At 41.4% G+C, this 15,759-nt stretch overlaps 1 protein-coding gene across 2 annotated transcripts in view; it reads left to right on the top strand.

Moving 5' to 3' along the window:
• rtbdn (retbindin) overlaps nucleotides 1-14,543 on the top strand; it is a 56,032-nt gene extending 41,489 nt beyond the window's left edge. For both annotated transcript variants that reach the window (XM_043694923.1, XM_043694920.1), the window contains exons 3-6: nucleotides 446-533; nucleotides 2,721-2,849; nucleotides 5,465-5,576; nucleotides 14,173-14,543. In XM_043694923.1, coding sequence (XP_043550858.1) covers nucleotides 446-533; nucleotides 2,721-2,849; nucleotides 5,465-5,576; nucleotides 14,173-14,442 — 599 coding nt within the window. In that variant the 3' untranslated portion in view covers nucleotides 14,443-14,543. The remainder of the gene's footprint in view (nucleotides 1-445; nucleotides 534-2,720; nucleotides 2,850-5,464; nucleotides 5,577-14,172) is intronic.
• Nucleotides 14,544-15,759: the final 1,216 nt, after the last annotated feature.

Genomic DNA, 15,759 nt, shown 5'->3' with positions numbered 1-15,759 from the left:
CTAATTAAAAATAATAATGGAGAGGGGACATGGCTGAAAACTAGGGGAACTAGAGCAATGTTAACTGAGTTCACAGCAAATGACTGTATTTCAGCAGCAGTGTACAGATTCTAGTAGTATCCCTCTCGACTGTCCTGGTTTAATCAGGATGGCCTGACTCTGTAAGCTAATTTCAGTCCTGTACTTCTTCAAAACAACAGTCGCAGAAGTTTAAACACTACCCCAAGTTATAAGGTTGCTCGTCCTACTGGGACTGGAGGTATAGAAGTGTAAAGAATGTTGACAGTTGCCAAATTGAGGGTTCTCACTAGCTGTAGGCCTATGTCACCAATTGCTAATGTGGCCAATGAATCAATCCTGGATGGTTTTAGTTATTTAAGTCAAACTGATATTCTTTGAATTTTAAGCGATTGGATACAACACATTCTATTTCCTTGAATTACAGATGCTTGCTGCACAGCGAACATAAAGGATAAAGTGAATACTTCACCAGAGGCTGTGTCCTGGAACCAATGTGGACGCTTGAGCACAAAGTTAGTACAACATTTGATTTTTAAAAAATCACTTTTCTTCATAGGCTGTTTTCAGTAGTCGCATGAAGTGGATATGTACTGACTTGATCTTTGTGTTGACCAAAGGAAAGAATAATTAATTGGAGAATGGAGCCTTTTGAGAGAGAGAGAAGAGCAGGTCCAAGACTAGTTTTTAAATTTAAATAGGAGCAATTGAGAAGACTGGCTAAACTGAATGAGCAAATTAGGACGGTGACTCAGTGGTTAGCACTGCTGCCCGACAGCACCAGGGTCCCAGGTTTGATTCCAGCCTCGGGCAACTATCTGTGTGGAGTTTGCACATTCTCCCCGTGTCTGTGTGGGTTTCCTCCGGGTGCTCTGGTTTCCTCCCACAGTCCAAAGATGTGCAGGTCAGGTGAATTGACCACGCTAAATTGCCCATAGTGTTAGGTGCATTAGTCAGAAGGAAATGGGTCTGGGTGGGTTACTCTTCAGAGGGTCGGTGTGGACTGATTGGGCTGAAGGGCCTGTTTCCACACTGTAGGGAATATATATATATATATATGTATATATATATATAAAATATATAGTCAATAGAGAAGCAACCAGCAGCCATTTGAGGGGATATTTCAGAATTAACAGAACAGCTATATTCCCTTGATAAAGAAAAAGTTAGATAGTTTTTTTTCACTTTAAGCTTTTTATTATGATTATGGGCAGCAGTAGTGCAGTGATCATGCCACAGAACTGATAATCTAGAACTCCAGGCATGTTCTGGGGACATGGGTTTGAATCCCAAGGTAGCAGATGGTGAAGTCTGAAGTAACAAAATCTGGAATTAAATACTGGCCTGATGGTGACCTCATAACTACCGTCAAATATCATTTTTTTAAAAAGTACCTGGTTCAGTAAGGCCCATTTGAAGGAAGGAAATCTGTCATCCTTAATTGGCTTGGCCTATATGTGACTCTAGAGCCATAGAAATATGGTTGACTCTTAACTACCCACTGAAATGGGCTACCACATTACTCAATTGTATCAAATTGCTACAAAGGCTGAAGAAAGGAAAGAAACTAGACATATCATTTGGCATCACCCAAAGCAGCAGAATTAACAATGTCAAACCCAGCCCTGTCAACGCTGCAAAGTCCTCTCAGTTGCATCTACGGTTTTGCGCCAGAATTTAAGAGAACTGTCACAAAGACTAGTCAAGCAACAGGCTGAAAGTCATTTCACAGAAAACTACTCTATTCCCAATGGCCCAGATATCACCATCACTACCCCTAGTACTTCTTGTCACACTGTCAAAATAGACCAAGCAGATCTGGCAGTCTGTGATGTACTTTTTCAGTGTGACTTGCCCTGGTAGTTCTTGACATCGATTCTCATAGCTTCAAGTTTAACCACCTGCCAATTATCACCTACTGAACCTCCTTGAGTGATGAATCAATAATCCTCCATGTTGAACAGCACTTGGAGGAACTACTGAGCGTGACAACAGGACAGGGACTTGAATGTCTGTCATCAAGAATAGTTCAGTAGCACCACTACAGGTGGAACTGCTTCAGCCCTTAAGGTCACAGCTGCTAGATAGGGTCAGCTTTTCATGATATGGGAAAAGCAAGAGGATAAAAGCAATCTGCCTGTTGCAGATGCATTTTTCTGTGACAGTATCAATTCATTGCAGAAACTAACTCCCATTTTCTCAATGGGGACACATGGCACCATTTGACAACAAGCTTACCAACACCTGTGTGGTGTGACTGGAATTTATGATATCATTCAAATTACATTTAGGTAAAGAATAACTCCTGGAAACTCCATGGTTAACCCAAAGAAAGTGAGGAGCCACGCCCAATGAATAGTCTGAACCAAGGCTATTTATACAAACTAGAAGGTCCCGAGTTTGATTGCCTTGTCTGAGTTTCATTGAGTAGTCTTAGTTACAGCAGAAATTGATGAACACAGCGCTTCAAATAACCACAGTGCCCTGAGCTGTAAAAGAGAGAAATCAGCCATGATCTCAGTGACTCCTGCTGTAACTGCATGGCTGAACATGGACTGCTTTGGGGCATATGGAAAATTGCTCTTGCCAGCAGAACCAAAGGGAGGAAAAAGAAAAATGATTGGGTATTCTATGCCTCAAGGTTTTACTGATATAAAGGAAAGCACTGTCACAGTACATTAATAAATTTCTTTTCTCTCTAGGTGCGAGCAATTCTTCAACCAGTTGTCGTGTTTCTATCGCTGCTCCCCAGATGTTACAATTTGGGCAAGCCCAAGGCATTCCAATTCTCTTCTGAATGTACCTCTCTGTCAGGGCTTTTGTGACCAATGGTAAGTACAATAATGCTCCTCCAGCTACTTAAGGACTGAACAATTCATATTTGAGTATACTGAGCGCATACACAAGTGGCATGGTGAATCACAACATCCTTTCACTCAAGCATCTGCGTTTAGACGGAATCCTTCATCATTGTTACCTGTAAGAATCAACACAAAGCAAAACATCTCTAGGTACTTCACAAGAATGTCATCAAACAAATTTCTTTCTTTAAATTAACGAGATGTAAGTGTTGTTGTCAAGGTGGAAGGTCATTTTTAAGTGCCCCTTGTGAACATGATGATGAGCTTCCACCTTGAATCACTGCAGTCAATGTGGTGAAAGTACACTAAGCAGTGTTGCTAGGAAAGAAGTTCAAAGATATTGAATCAACGCCAGTGAAGGAACAGCATTGTAATTCCAAAGGTATATTAGGACAAATTGGGCAATCATATAGTTTTTAAGTACTGTCTCAAAGGATGAAAGAGTAGTGAGGAGACTTGGTGAGGGAATTTCAGAGCTTGGGACCTAGGAAACAGAAGGCATGACAAGCAATGATGGGATGAAGAAATAAGGAATGCATATGACTGAGAATGAACCCATTATCCTCTCTCTCTGTCTTCTATCTACTTACCAATTACAAACATATATCACTGGATTACATTTAGGCAGACTCCACTTCTCTTCATAACATTGCTCACCTTTCAGCTCAAGTGATCTAAGTGTCAAGTGTCAGAAGGTTGTTCCACAGTGGGGGGGGTCTTCTGTTCATGGTATAAGTGTTGACCCGGCCTTCAAATAACCATACTTGCTGCAAGACCAGTGATGATGATTACCAAAGGGATGATTTTCTGATTTTTGCCATCCTTAAGCCAAGGTCAGTTTACTGTCCCAATGCTCGCCCACAGAGATCAATTAAATCCACCTAAGCCAGGGGCTAAGTTGAACATATTCTTGGTTTTGAGACTCCACTACTCCTTTGATAGAGTTGATGAGATATCAGAAGATTGATGAGACAGAACTAATTTCCTGATTCTATCCCAGTTCTGAAAATGCAACAGACTCTCAGTTTGCAACCAGGCCAAGAGATAACATTTTGCAGTGGATTCTACCAAATTTCTGTTTCCAGAAACATCTTCAAAAAGTAATAACCTGATGGAAAACTCTGTCCCTGGGTTATTTTATCAGCAATGGTAGCTATAAAAATCAGACAAGAGCAACTCACAGAGGGAACTGCTCCTATACTTCCCACTCTGAAGTATACACTGGTGGGTGAATGAAATGACTGTTGTGAAACCAAACCAAGATGAATAGAAACCACAAATGCTTTAGTCATTGATCTCAACTTGAGGGCTAATGGGCTGTGGGGCATTACCAGTAACCCAGTCTTGCAGAAGAAGGGAAAATAGTCATGTATGATGATTCCTGCTTGGCTTGTATTGACATTTACTGCTGTGTGCAGATTATGCTTTTTTAAATATAATCATAGACACGGTGCAGAGAGTAGCTACTTGGCCACTGCGCCTCTGTCATTTCATTGAAAAGGTTCTTCAACCAGTCCCAGTACATTCGGGTCTTGAGAATAGTGAGTGAGGGAGTGGAAGGGGTGGTGGAGATCCGTACATGCTTTTCCTTTAATCTGAAAATGTGAATTTCTTTCAACTAATGATCTACCCTTGAATCTGCTTCCATTATCCTTTCAGGCAGTGCAATGCTACCACCCCCTCCATCCCCACTGTTGTCTCTGGTTCTTTTGCCATTTATCTTGAAGCGTGTGGTGCCTTTCACCCATTGCAGGTGAAAGACCCTGACTTCTTCCCATAGCCAAACATTTTGTCAGCACAAGAACAGCAATTTGGCCAAACTACAAGAAAGACTGGGCACATATAGATTCATTACTGTATTCCTGATGAAGGGCTTTTGCCCGAAACATCGATTTTACTGCTCCTCGAATGCTGCCTGAACTGCTGTGCTCTTCCAGCACCACTAATCCAGACACATAGTTTCATGCAGTTCCATATCAATAGAAGTGATGGGAAAGGAGGAACCTTGAGCTGAGAGAAGTCTCTGTGGAGCAATTGGTCAGCGCTTTCCGCTGTTAACCAAAAGGTTGGTGGTTCGAGACCACGCAGGGACAGAGCAGTTGCTTTAGGGTGGCACGGTGGCTCAGTGGTTAGCACTGCTGCCTCACAGCACCAAGGACCCAGGTTCACCTCCTGCCTTGGGTGACTGTCTGCCTGGGTTTCCTCCAGGTGCTCCAGTTTCCTCTCACAGTCCAAAGATGAGCAGGTCAGGTGAATTGGCCAAGCTAAATTGTCCGTAGTATGAGATGCATCAGTCAGAGGGAAATGGTCTGGGTGGATTACTCTTCGGAGGGTTGGTGTGGACTTGTTGGACCAAATAGCCTGTTTCCACGCTGTAAGGAATCTAATCTAAACATTCACCAGTGAAGTAGTTTTATGATTGCTTACTCAATAAAAAAATTGTTAAAGTAGGATCGCTGGATCACATGCCAAAACAAGCCAGCGCAATAGATACTGTTAAACTCATTCATTTCTAAACCAGCTTTTAATGGGAGTACTGGTGGTGATTATGGCTGTTCTCAAGCAGTTCTATTTTCCCTCGACAGGTACAAAGCATGTGAGAATGATCAGACCTGCATTCGGGACTGGAATGCAGATTTGAAAAGGTCAAATCGTACTCGGGGCATCTGCACCTCGGACTGTATTCCTTTCAGTAAGGTAGGAACAGTGGCGAAGTTACAGCTGCTAGTGCAGCTCCAACAACAAAGACTGAAACGATGGTGAAATTAACATAATATTACTCTCCTATTGGTTTGATCCGCAGTATCAGAATGTTGAGGCCCACACCTAGTAATCTGATAGAATTTCAGAGCAATTGGCTCATCTGATGAGTTGTTCAAAACAAATCATGCACCGCACTGTTGTGGAATCTTGCTATGCAGAAAAAAAATGACCTCCAAAGCAGTGAACGTGCCTCAGTGCGATTTGGCACATTTGGAAGGTAGTGCAACAGATTCTGGAAGGCAGAGCAAGGTGGAAATCCTGCTTTTCATTTTCTTCCCAGGATGAAAAATGTTTTGCCGCGACAGTAGCTCAAGAGCGACAGGACTCCCACCAATGATCGCACTCCCACCAATGATCGCAGTCCCCCTCCACAGCCAAGCTTGCAGAGTTGGAGCAGAAGCGCCAGCCTTCCCCCAAAGAAGAAAGCAGTTCGGCAAAGTTGGACTCAATTGCCTCCAGCTATGCTAAAGCAGCTTGTCAGTTCATTCATCATGGAGAAGCAACTATATTCGGGGCTTGAGAATGGCGAGTGGGGGAGTGGAGGGGGCGGTGGAGATCCACAGAAAATAAGTGATTAAAAGAAATGTCTGCATTGTTCACTCAAATGCCTGTGAATTGTAAGGCGTGAGTTTAAAATTGTCTAGAAAGCTCTGTCAGATCTCATTTTCAACTGAGACACCAGAGGCTTGAGACCCCAACACCCCTTCCGCTGCTTCAGGTCAATGATTCGTGAAGACACATTGCATTTAACGTCTCCGAACAACGCAGGGAACATATCATCTTAATCGATTTGATGTGGAGTATCGCAGATGGCAAGGCCCAGAGCAGCTCTTGAAGAAGGAGTGTATCTCAAGTAGTTTAATCTTCCTCAGATTATAATCATTAAAACCTCAAGAGTGACGGAATTTTAGAAACAGGAAAGGTGGCTGCTGAAGCAGGAAATATACTTTAGGAAGCAATTACAGCCAACCCTTCATGCAAATAATCTGACTGTTTTCAGTCGTATTTCAGCATTAGCTTCTCATTTTACGCTGTCATTTACATTGATTTTGTAACCAGACATAAGACTCTATTTTCTCAAGCATGAAATGCCTTTGCATTATTTATAAAAGCAAATTACTGCAGATGCTGGAATCTGAAACCAAAAGAGAAAATGCTGGAAAATCTCAGCAGGTCTGGCAGCATCTGTAAGGAGAGAAAAGAGCTGACGTTTCGAGTCTAACTGACTCTGTCGACTATTTCGGTGCAGCTTCATGCTCTCGTCCTGACCTGAAAAAATCATAAACTTCGCTTCCAGTTTCCATCCCTCCATCACCTTCACCTGGTCCATCTCCGACACTTGCCTTCCTTTCCTTGACCTTTCTGTCTCCATTTCCGACAATAGTCTATCCACTAATATCCATTACAAGCCTACTGACTCCCACAGCTATCTGGACTACAGCTCTTCTCAGCCTACGTCCTGTAAGGACTCTATCCCTTTCTCTCAGCTCCTTCGCATCTGCCGCATTTGTTCCGATTAGGCCACTTTCCAAAGTGGTGCTCTTAATATGTGCTCCTTCTTCTCCAACCGTGGCTTCCCACCTACAGTTGTTGACAGGGCTCTCGACAGCGTGCGGCCTATCTCCTGCGCCTAGACCCTCACCCCCTCCCTCCCCTCCCAGAACAAGGATAGGGTCCCTCTTGTTCCCTCCTTTCACCCCACCAGCCTTCACATACAAAGAATAATCCTCCACCATTTTCACCAATACCAACACGACGCCACCACTAAATACATCTTCCTTTCCATCCCCCAGTCAGCATTCCGCAGAGATCGTTCCCTCAGGGACAACCTAGTCCACTCCTCCATCACACCTAACACCTCTCCCATCACACACGGCACCTTCCCATGCAATCGCAGAAGGTGCAACACCTGCCCCTTTACCTCTTCCATGCTCACCATCCAAGGCCCCAAACACTCATTTCAGATTAAGCAGCGTTTCATTGTACCTCTTTCAATTTGGTCTATTGCATTCGTTGCTCCCAATGTGGTATCCTCTATATCGGAGAGTCAAAACGCCGACTGGGTGATCGCTTTGCTAAGCACCTTCGGTCTATACGCAATCAGGTCCTGGACCTTCCGTGGCTTGCCACTTCAACACACAATCCTGCTCCCATGGCCACATGTCTGTCCTTGGCCTGCTGCAATGTTCCAGTGAAGCTCAACGCAAACTGGAGGAACAGCATCTCATCTTCCGACTCGGCACGTTACAGCCTGCCGGTCTTTTTTCCTCTCCTCTTCCCCCTTTGCTACTCTTCTCCCTGTTTTCCATTTTGCTTCTGCTTCACCCATCCCCCATATATTTTATCATATAGCACTGGCTTCAGCCTTGGTCATTCACAGCTCCTAATCTCCCTATAATCTCTCTATGCACTGTCATTATCACCTCTTTATTGCTACCTTTGCTTCTGGAGCCATGACTCACCTTCTCCGCCTCGTATAAATACCTCCCTATTTCTCCCTGTTTTTAGCTTTGACAAGGGGTCAGTTATACTCGAAATGTCAGCTCTTTTCTCTCCCTACAGATGCTGCCAGACCTGCTGAGATTTTCCAGCATTTTCTCTTTTTAGACTGCTAAAGTATTTCCATGAAACAAAAACAGAAATTGCTGGGGAAGCTCAGCAAGTCTGGCAGCATGTCGAGAAAGCAGGGTTAATGGTTCAAGTCCAGTGACCCTTCTTCAGAGCTGAAGGTGCTGCTAGACCAACTGAATTTCTCCTGCAATTTCTGGTTTTGTTTCAGATCTTTAGCATCCATAGTTATTTGTTTTATTAAAGAATTGCCATGGTTGCTAAAGTAGCACCTCTTTGTCTGTTGCTGCTATTTCTCATTTTTGGCAACTCCGGTGTTTTTTCAAACGATAAGTCTACCCAACACAAGAGCTGTACTGAGAGCAACAGAACCATTTGAGTCACTTATTGGGTTCAGATTATTTTGATAGTTTAGCCAACAGAGCAGGTTAGAAACATAGAGACAGCTTACAGAGAAGCCATTTGTTCCATTATGTTTGTGCTGGCTAGCAGTAGTGCAATCCAGCACAGTTCTACTTTCAGCTCTCATTGTGTAGACCTGTATGGCATGTTCTAAGCATTTTTTAAAAACGTGATGAGGACTTCTGCTTTTAGCATCATTTTAAGCAGTATTTCAAAACCCTTTTGGGACAAACGATTTTTCAACACCCCCCTCATTTTCAATCAATTTTTTTTTAATATGTGCCCTGGTTGTGGACCTCTCTGCTAAGGGAAACAAATCCTTCCCATCCACTCTTGCTAGGTCCCTTTAAAATTTTATATATTTCAAATAAATTTCCCTTCAGCTTTCTTCATTTTGAAGGAAATAATACAGACCCACCTTTAAAAAAAGAACTGCAGACGCTGGAAATCAGAAACAAAAACAGAAAATACTGGAAAAACTCATCAAATCTAGCAGCATCTGTGGAGAGAAACTACAGTTAACATTTCATGTCCAGTCACCCATCTTCAGGCCTATCTAATCGTTCTTCAAAGCTAAAGTTCTCCTGGCAACATCTTAGTAAACCTCCTCTGACTGTGATCTTGTAATGTGATGATCAGAACCACATCACAAGTTCACAAGCAAATATTGCCCCACACTGTGAATGCACTTTAATTCATCTACTAAAATGTGTTTGTTAAATTGAAAATACTTTTCTTTCCTCGTCAATTTATTTGGTCCATTTGGTTGCACTCTCCTTATTTGAGGTGAAACAATTTGGGGTCGAACCCCATTCCTGGACTTGAGCACATGATTGAGGGTCAGAAACCATCGCAGTACTGAGAAAGAGGTGCATTGCTGCCAAATAGCAACATGTTAAGCCATTACATCATTTACCTGCTTGTATGTCACAAAAGATCCCACAGAAAGAGGAAGGAAGTGCTGCTGGTATCCTGGCAACGAATTGCTTCTTGAGCACCACTACAATGATCGGATAAATTAGTCACGTTTATCCATCATGGTTTGTGCACGAATTGATTTCTGTGTTTACTATATGACAACGGTGACTATACTTCACAAATAATTCATTGATTGGCACCTAAAAGATCCATGTTCTTTCTTCCTAACATTTGGTTTGCAGCCAATAGGCTGGGACAAAGGGAAGCAAACAGCTTGCCATGAGGATTCTGAAAAATCAAACAAACCAAGTATGGATAAGTGCGCTTCATCCAAATTATCAACACCGAGTAATTGACAGTATTAAGCTGCAAAGATCAATGTTCAGAAGATAAGGTGTATGATGATCACTGTTTTAGAATGAAACAAGTTTGGAAACAGTAAACTGACCCAAAGGGGTTCTGCTGATTGCAGAAATTGAAAGAAAAACGCAGAGATACAAGTTCCTGGTCCTTTACTACCTACCTAAAATCAAGAATATACAGGGTTGGGATAATTTGAACTTTTGGGGTATGCATTAGCTGCACTTGAATGATTGGATCTTAAACCAGATGACCCAAGTACACTTACGGAAATGCCAAAAGTGATTGGAAGCATCACAGAAAACAGTGAGCTATTTTGATTCCAGGCATCTAGCCCTATACATTCCTAAGTCTATTGAAAATATTAATACTTTCTTATTCAAGGAGAGGAGAAAGGAAGATTGAATCAGAATCAATACATTAAGAATTTTATAACGTTGGACTCCAGATAGAGGGCCGATTGGGTAGGGGGGTCAGGTGTAGCTTTTAAATTATCGTTTTATATTGGGAAAGTATTTGATGACCTATAAGTTGCACCACTGCTGAGTAATCAGTATCAGTCAAATAGTGTCTGGATGACATTAAGCTTGCATATTAAAGTCTAAAGCTTGGAGAGCAAGCTACAAAAAATAATAGGAGATTTGAGATCCTGAGAAAGAACAAGTTACAATAAGAAACAAAGCAATGAATTTTGATTTATGCACAATGTAGAAGACTCAACTCAACAGATTCACACTGGTGTTTATTCTCCATATGAACCTCCTTTCATCCCTCTTTGTCTAACCCTTTCTAACTTGCATTTTTTTTGTTGCTTGTGTTATCTAGCTTTGCATTGAAAGTGAGTTTCACACTTTAATATATTTCTCCTGATTCACTTGCCTCCCAATCCTTTTGTCCCTACTGAGGAATGCTTTCTTAGAGTTCTGCATCACCCAATAACTCACTCAAATGTTCGCTGTTCATCTGTGACCTTGACCAGTGAGCACAACGGTAAATTGGCCATCCATGTACATGTATTTCTTTCGAAACCACTTAGATAGTGTTTGGAAATTTGAGGAGAAAGTGAGGTCTGCAGATGCTGGAGATCAGAGCTGGAAATGTGTTGCTGGAAAAGTGCAGCAGGTCAGGCAGCATCCAGGGAACAGGAGAATCGACGTTTCGGGCATAAGCCCTTCTTCAGGAATTTCTTATGGAAATTTGACCCATGGTTACATTTCCTTTCCAGCAAAGTAGCAGCAACACCAACTGGAATATCACTGTTGCTACTGAGATCAGCTAATAAATCCTAAATTTGGGATAAATCCCAACAATACAAATTTAATTTATATAATCCATGCCATGTGGCAAAATGCTCCAAAGCACTTCACGGAAGTGTTATCAATCCATATTTGACTATGTGCCCCATAAGGAGATACTAAGGGAGATGATCAAAAGGTTGGTTGTAGAGGTACATTTTGAGAAGCAGCACTTTAAAGGAGGTAAGAAAGATAGAAAAGTTGAGAGAAGGATCTCCAGAGCTTAGGGCTACTGCAGCTGAAGACATAGCCATCAGTGGTGAATCAGTTAGAATTTGGGATGTGTGCAAGAGACTCAAATTGGATGGACTGCAGATATTGCAAAGAGTTGTGAGCTTGGAGGTTGCATAGGTAGGGAGGTACGAGGCCATGGAAGGATTTCAAAAAGTAAGAAATGATCTAAGTCTTAATCTCAGTTACTGATTTGATCAGAAAGAAATGCTTGCATTTGTCTTGCACCATTCATGATCTCCGCACATCGTAAAAATCTTCACAGTACATGAATAGTTGTCACACAGCAACCAATTTGTGCATAACAAGGTCCCCAAAATAACAATGAACTAATGACCAGATAATCTGTTTTAGTGAAGTTGTTTGAAGGAAAAGTGGTGGCCAAGGTACCACATTCCTCTAAGTTGAAATAGTGTCTATAGTGATCTATTTCACCTACTTGAAAGGGCAGATAGGTCAGTACATTAACACTGCCTCTGACAGTACGGCTCTCCCTCAGTATAATGCCGGGCCTGAATTTTGCTTCCGAATCTTTGAACATACGACCGTCTAATTCTGACAACCTAAAGTAGCTGCTAGCACAGAGCCACAGCTGACAACTGACCAGTCACTGAGAAACAGTTATAGGCTTGTTAATGCATTTCTTCTGCTTGTTAATGCATTTCTGCATGCATTCTGATGATGAAACAATAAAATAGAACAAAGTATTACAGGTGCTGGAGATCTGAAATAAACAAAAAAAAGACCCTTCCTGAAGAAGAGTCACTGGACTCAAAATATTAATTATTTCTCTTCACAGATGCTGCCAGACCTGCTGAGTTTCTCTAGCAATTTCTATTCTAGTTCTTCAGCTGTTATACTGGATATAACTGAATCTCGATTATTAGCATAGCATTCACATTGTAACAAGGAGCTTCACTGCTTTAGCACTTGTAATTATATTTCTGAGCTAATGCCACTGTGCACAGCATGCACTTTCTTCACAGCACTTGAAATTCATTGCAACCCTAGTTCCAGCTGAATGATAATTGTGTGACAATTTTGCTGAAAGATGATGACGTGTGTGACAAATGGTCACAGATGTCTATGAATTATGTCGCATCTATAAGCTTCTGTCTTTCAGAGGATGCTGGGCCCCGGGGAGAATTCTGCAGCCAGCTGGAAATTTGCTGGAATATTTCTGCGGGTTTTGAGGAGTTGTCAAGACAGATGAACATCCCTGTCGTGATGTGTGGGACAGGATGTCTTAGTTAGAAATTGCCTGTCATAAAGATTGCTGTTAGCAAATTGTTTTTCTTCCCCACACACTCTCTTCATGTCTTCACCTCCACCAAGAGCAGTGACTTGTGATATCACTACAGGTATCAGCTGCCCTGCAAACACTAGAGAAGCCTTTTGAGCCGAAATAGCAGCGTCTTTGACCAATGGAATGGGTCAGATCTGGTCCTCAACACATGTCCACAAATGCATTCTCCAATCAGAATCAGGATGCTGGTTAGGAATTGATTCTTTTCCTTCCCTGAACTCTTACCCATGGTGCTTTGGTTAATGCTGGGCTTATATCAGGAGGGAATGTGGTGGTCTTTGCAACCATGAATACAACCTACCTACATCTCCACAAAAGCAATTTAATTTGATAATTTACTCACCAAAAAAAGTCAATGTAGCTCATTATTATCATCACTCCTCAGTCAGTCTTTAAGCAGTCCACAAGCTAATCTACACTTAAGGCTGAAATTCATTATTATGATTTGGGCACTTCAGTAGAATTGCAGCTTATGTTCTTGATCCAAAGACCTTCTCACTTACTGTAGCCACCTCCTGTGCACCTAGCTTTAACTTCAGCCTCCTCTCTGACTCCACATTGCTGCTCGTTCCATTTCTGCTGCTTTTACTGATCGGGTGTCATGGTGCATGGGGATTATCGCAATTTCAATATCCAGCCATGCTGTTCAGCATACAACAAAGGAGAGACAATTGTTTTATTGAAAGAACACCATGGTGGTAAATTGTGCCAAATTGTGATGATGATACAAATAAAAGTAATCATAATAGACCATCATTTAAAAAAAAGTATACATTCATTAAAGGATTGCACATACATAAATATTTCAGTATTTAACTACAATATGTTGCAATATGCAAGTCTCTTTAATTTACACAATGAAGGGTGTCTTGCACACTACAGTTTATATTGAAACCTACAGATCACATGTTTACAGGTTGGGTTCATTAAGTTCTCTACCATTTACATCCTATTTGAGTTTTAACTATCTTGTAGTTTTCTTGTTCTACATCTTATTTGTGGAATTGCATGTTTTCTTCTTAATTCCATTGCATATTTACTTTTGTCTGGCTGTGGTGAGAGATAGTAACTGGAAGTGCAAGATACTGCTTTGGATTTTGGGGAATGCAAAAGGAGCATAATAGAGCAACAAGAGGTGAAAAGACTTAAGAAATGCAAACGGTGGTCGATGGGTTTTTAGGGTATCACCATCATCCCTGCTTGTTCAGAATACTGAAGTATACCTCGGGCCTAGCTAAGTGATCATTGCTATTTTTCTATATGCAATATACGAAGTGTTGGACAGAAACCCAGTTTAGTTAGATGCTGTTAATATCTCTGCTGATAGCAGCATCAGCATCTGCCGACAACAGTGCATCCTAGCAATAAAAAAAGCACAGTCTCTAGTCAATATCATGAAATTGCTGGCACATATGGCTTAATGGCTTTCTTTATTTTATTTTCTTCCAAGATGTACAAGAACGGAAAAGATCTGTGTGAGAGCATATCTGGAAGTTCTTTCAAGGTCAGATCCTGTAATTGCCTGAACATGGACGAGAATGACGAGGAGGTGATTAAAACCCTGATGCAGGAGGATAGCACCAAGGCTGGTATTAATGGGGAGCTCCCATGCAAAGAGAAGCGCAGCACTCGGAACAAGCTGAGGCGCTCCATCCGCACGCATTCACTTTTCGTGGAAGACATCGATGGCAGTGGAAGCGGGTTCCCGACGACCGATTAGTTAAAACTACGGTTGCTGTCTCTCTTTTGTTTTGCATAGTTGCTGCTCCTGTTAAAACCTACTCCTTGCTGTATTTACATTGATAAATATTCCAGAGTTAATACTCACCATCCCAGTCCTCTTTATTCTCTATTCTCGCATGCAACCCATCTACATTTCAATAAACTCCATCAAATTCCCTCCTGATTTAAGTCCAAAGTCAACCAAAGCACCATGAATGAGAGTTCAGAGAAAGGAAAAAAAAAATCTCCTGTTCTTCTTTCTATATCCTCACATTTTCTTTCTCACAAACTAGCTGATTCAGGATTAAGTTTACAGCCAAGTCAATATTTTAGCATTACTATCAAGCTGCTAATCTCAGCAGTGAAAAAATGATGCCACACCATCTTGAGTCATTAAGCTGAGATGTCCAGTGTCCAAATTTGGTATCTTGGCTTCCATTAGACTCTACCGAAAAAGTAGTCAGATATGTTTTATCCATCAGTTCCAAATTACCACCACCTAACTACATATTGACCATCATCCAAAAAAATAACACAAAAATAGAGAAGGATGAATGGACCTTTTAAAGAATGAACTTTTAGCACGAGTTAGACAGTAATGTCATCCCATCAGGAAATTAGACATACGTAATGGGCCTTTCTCCATCCCGAATACAATTCTCGGGTTCACATTTTAATCCACCGAGTCATTCCCCTACACACAACTTGTGTAGATTCCTTCAAAAGACACATTCCTTAAGTCAAGACAAATGACTCTCTGCAAGTTCAATGACCAAGTAGATCAAACTTATGGATGCAGTCCCTAAGTTGTGAAGGACAACTCCAGGTTGTAAACCCAATCTTACAACTGACTCTGACCTCCTCCGTGGACTGGAATGGCTCTGGAACCGTTATTTTGGGAGGAGTAATTGAACATCTAAATTCATGTAAACATTTAATCCTGTAAGAACCAAATAAGAAGTTGTCAAAGAAACTTAACAGCAGATTCTATTCCAAATTGCTATCATTCTTTTTGCTGAGTTTAGGAAGAAATATCTGATAAGATTAGGATTTGGTAACATTGTACTCCTATTCTCTCGTTCCTTGTTTTGCAGTCTAAAAAGTTAAAGTTACCTGCTCACAGCAATTCCTCACTTCATTTTGAAACTCTGGATCACACCTCTGAAATAATTTTGCCAGAGAAAACAGACTCAATAATATATAAAACGTATGACATTAAAATAGAGAACTAATCCAACAGTATGCAATCACTTCACTCAAAGTTCCAAGTAGCACTGTCATCTCCATTCCCTTTGGGCATGGTTTGTATTTAACA

This window comes from Chiloscyllium plagiosum, chromosome 8, assembly GCF_004010195.1.
Source record: "Chiloscyllium plagiosum isolate BGI_BamShark_2017 chromosome 8, ASM401019v2, whole genome shotgun sequence".
In the NCBI taxonomy this organism is placed as follows: Eukaryota; Metazoa; Chordata; class Chondrichthyes; order Orectolobiformes; family Hemiscylliidae; genus Chiloscyllium; species Chiloscyllium plagiosum.
Note: the sequence above shows the minus strand (reverse complement) of the source record. Positions and strands in the feature narration are given on the sequence as shown.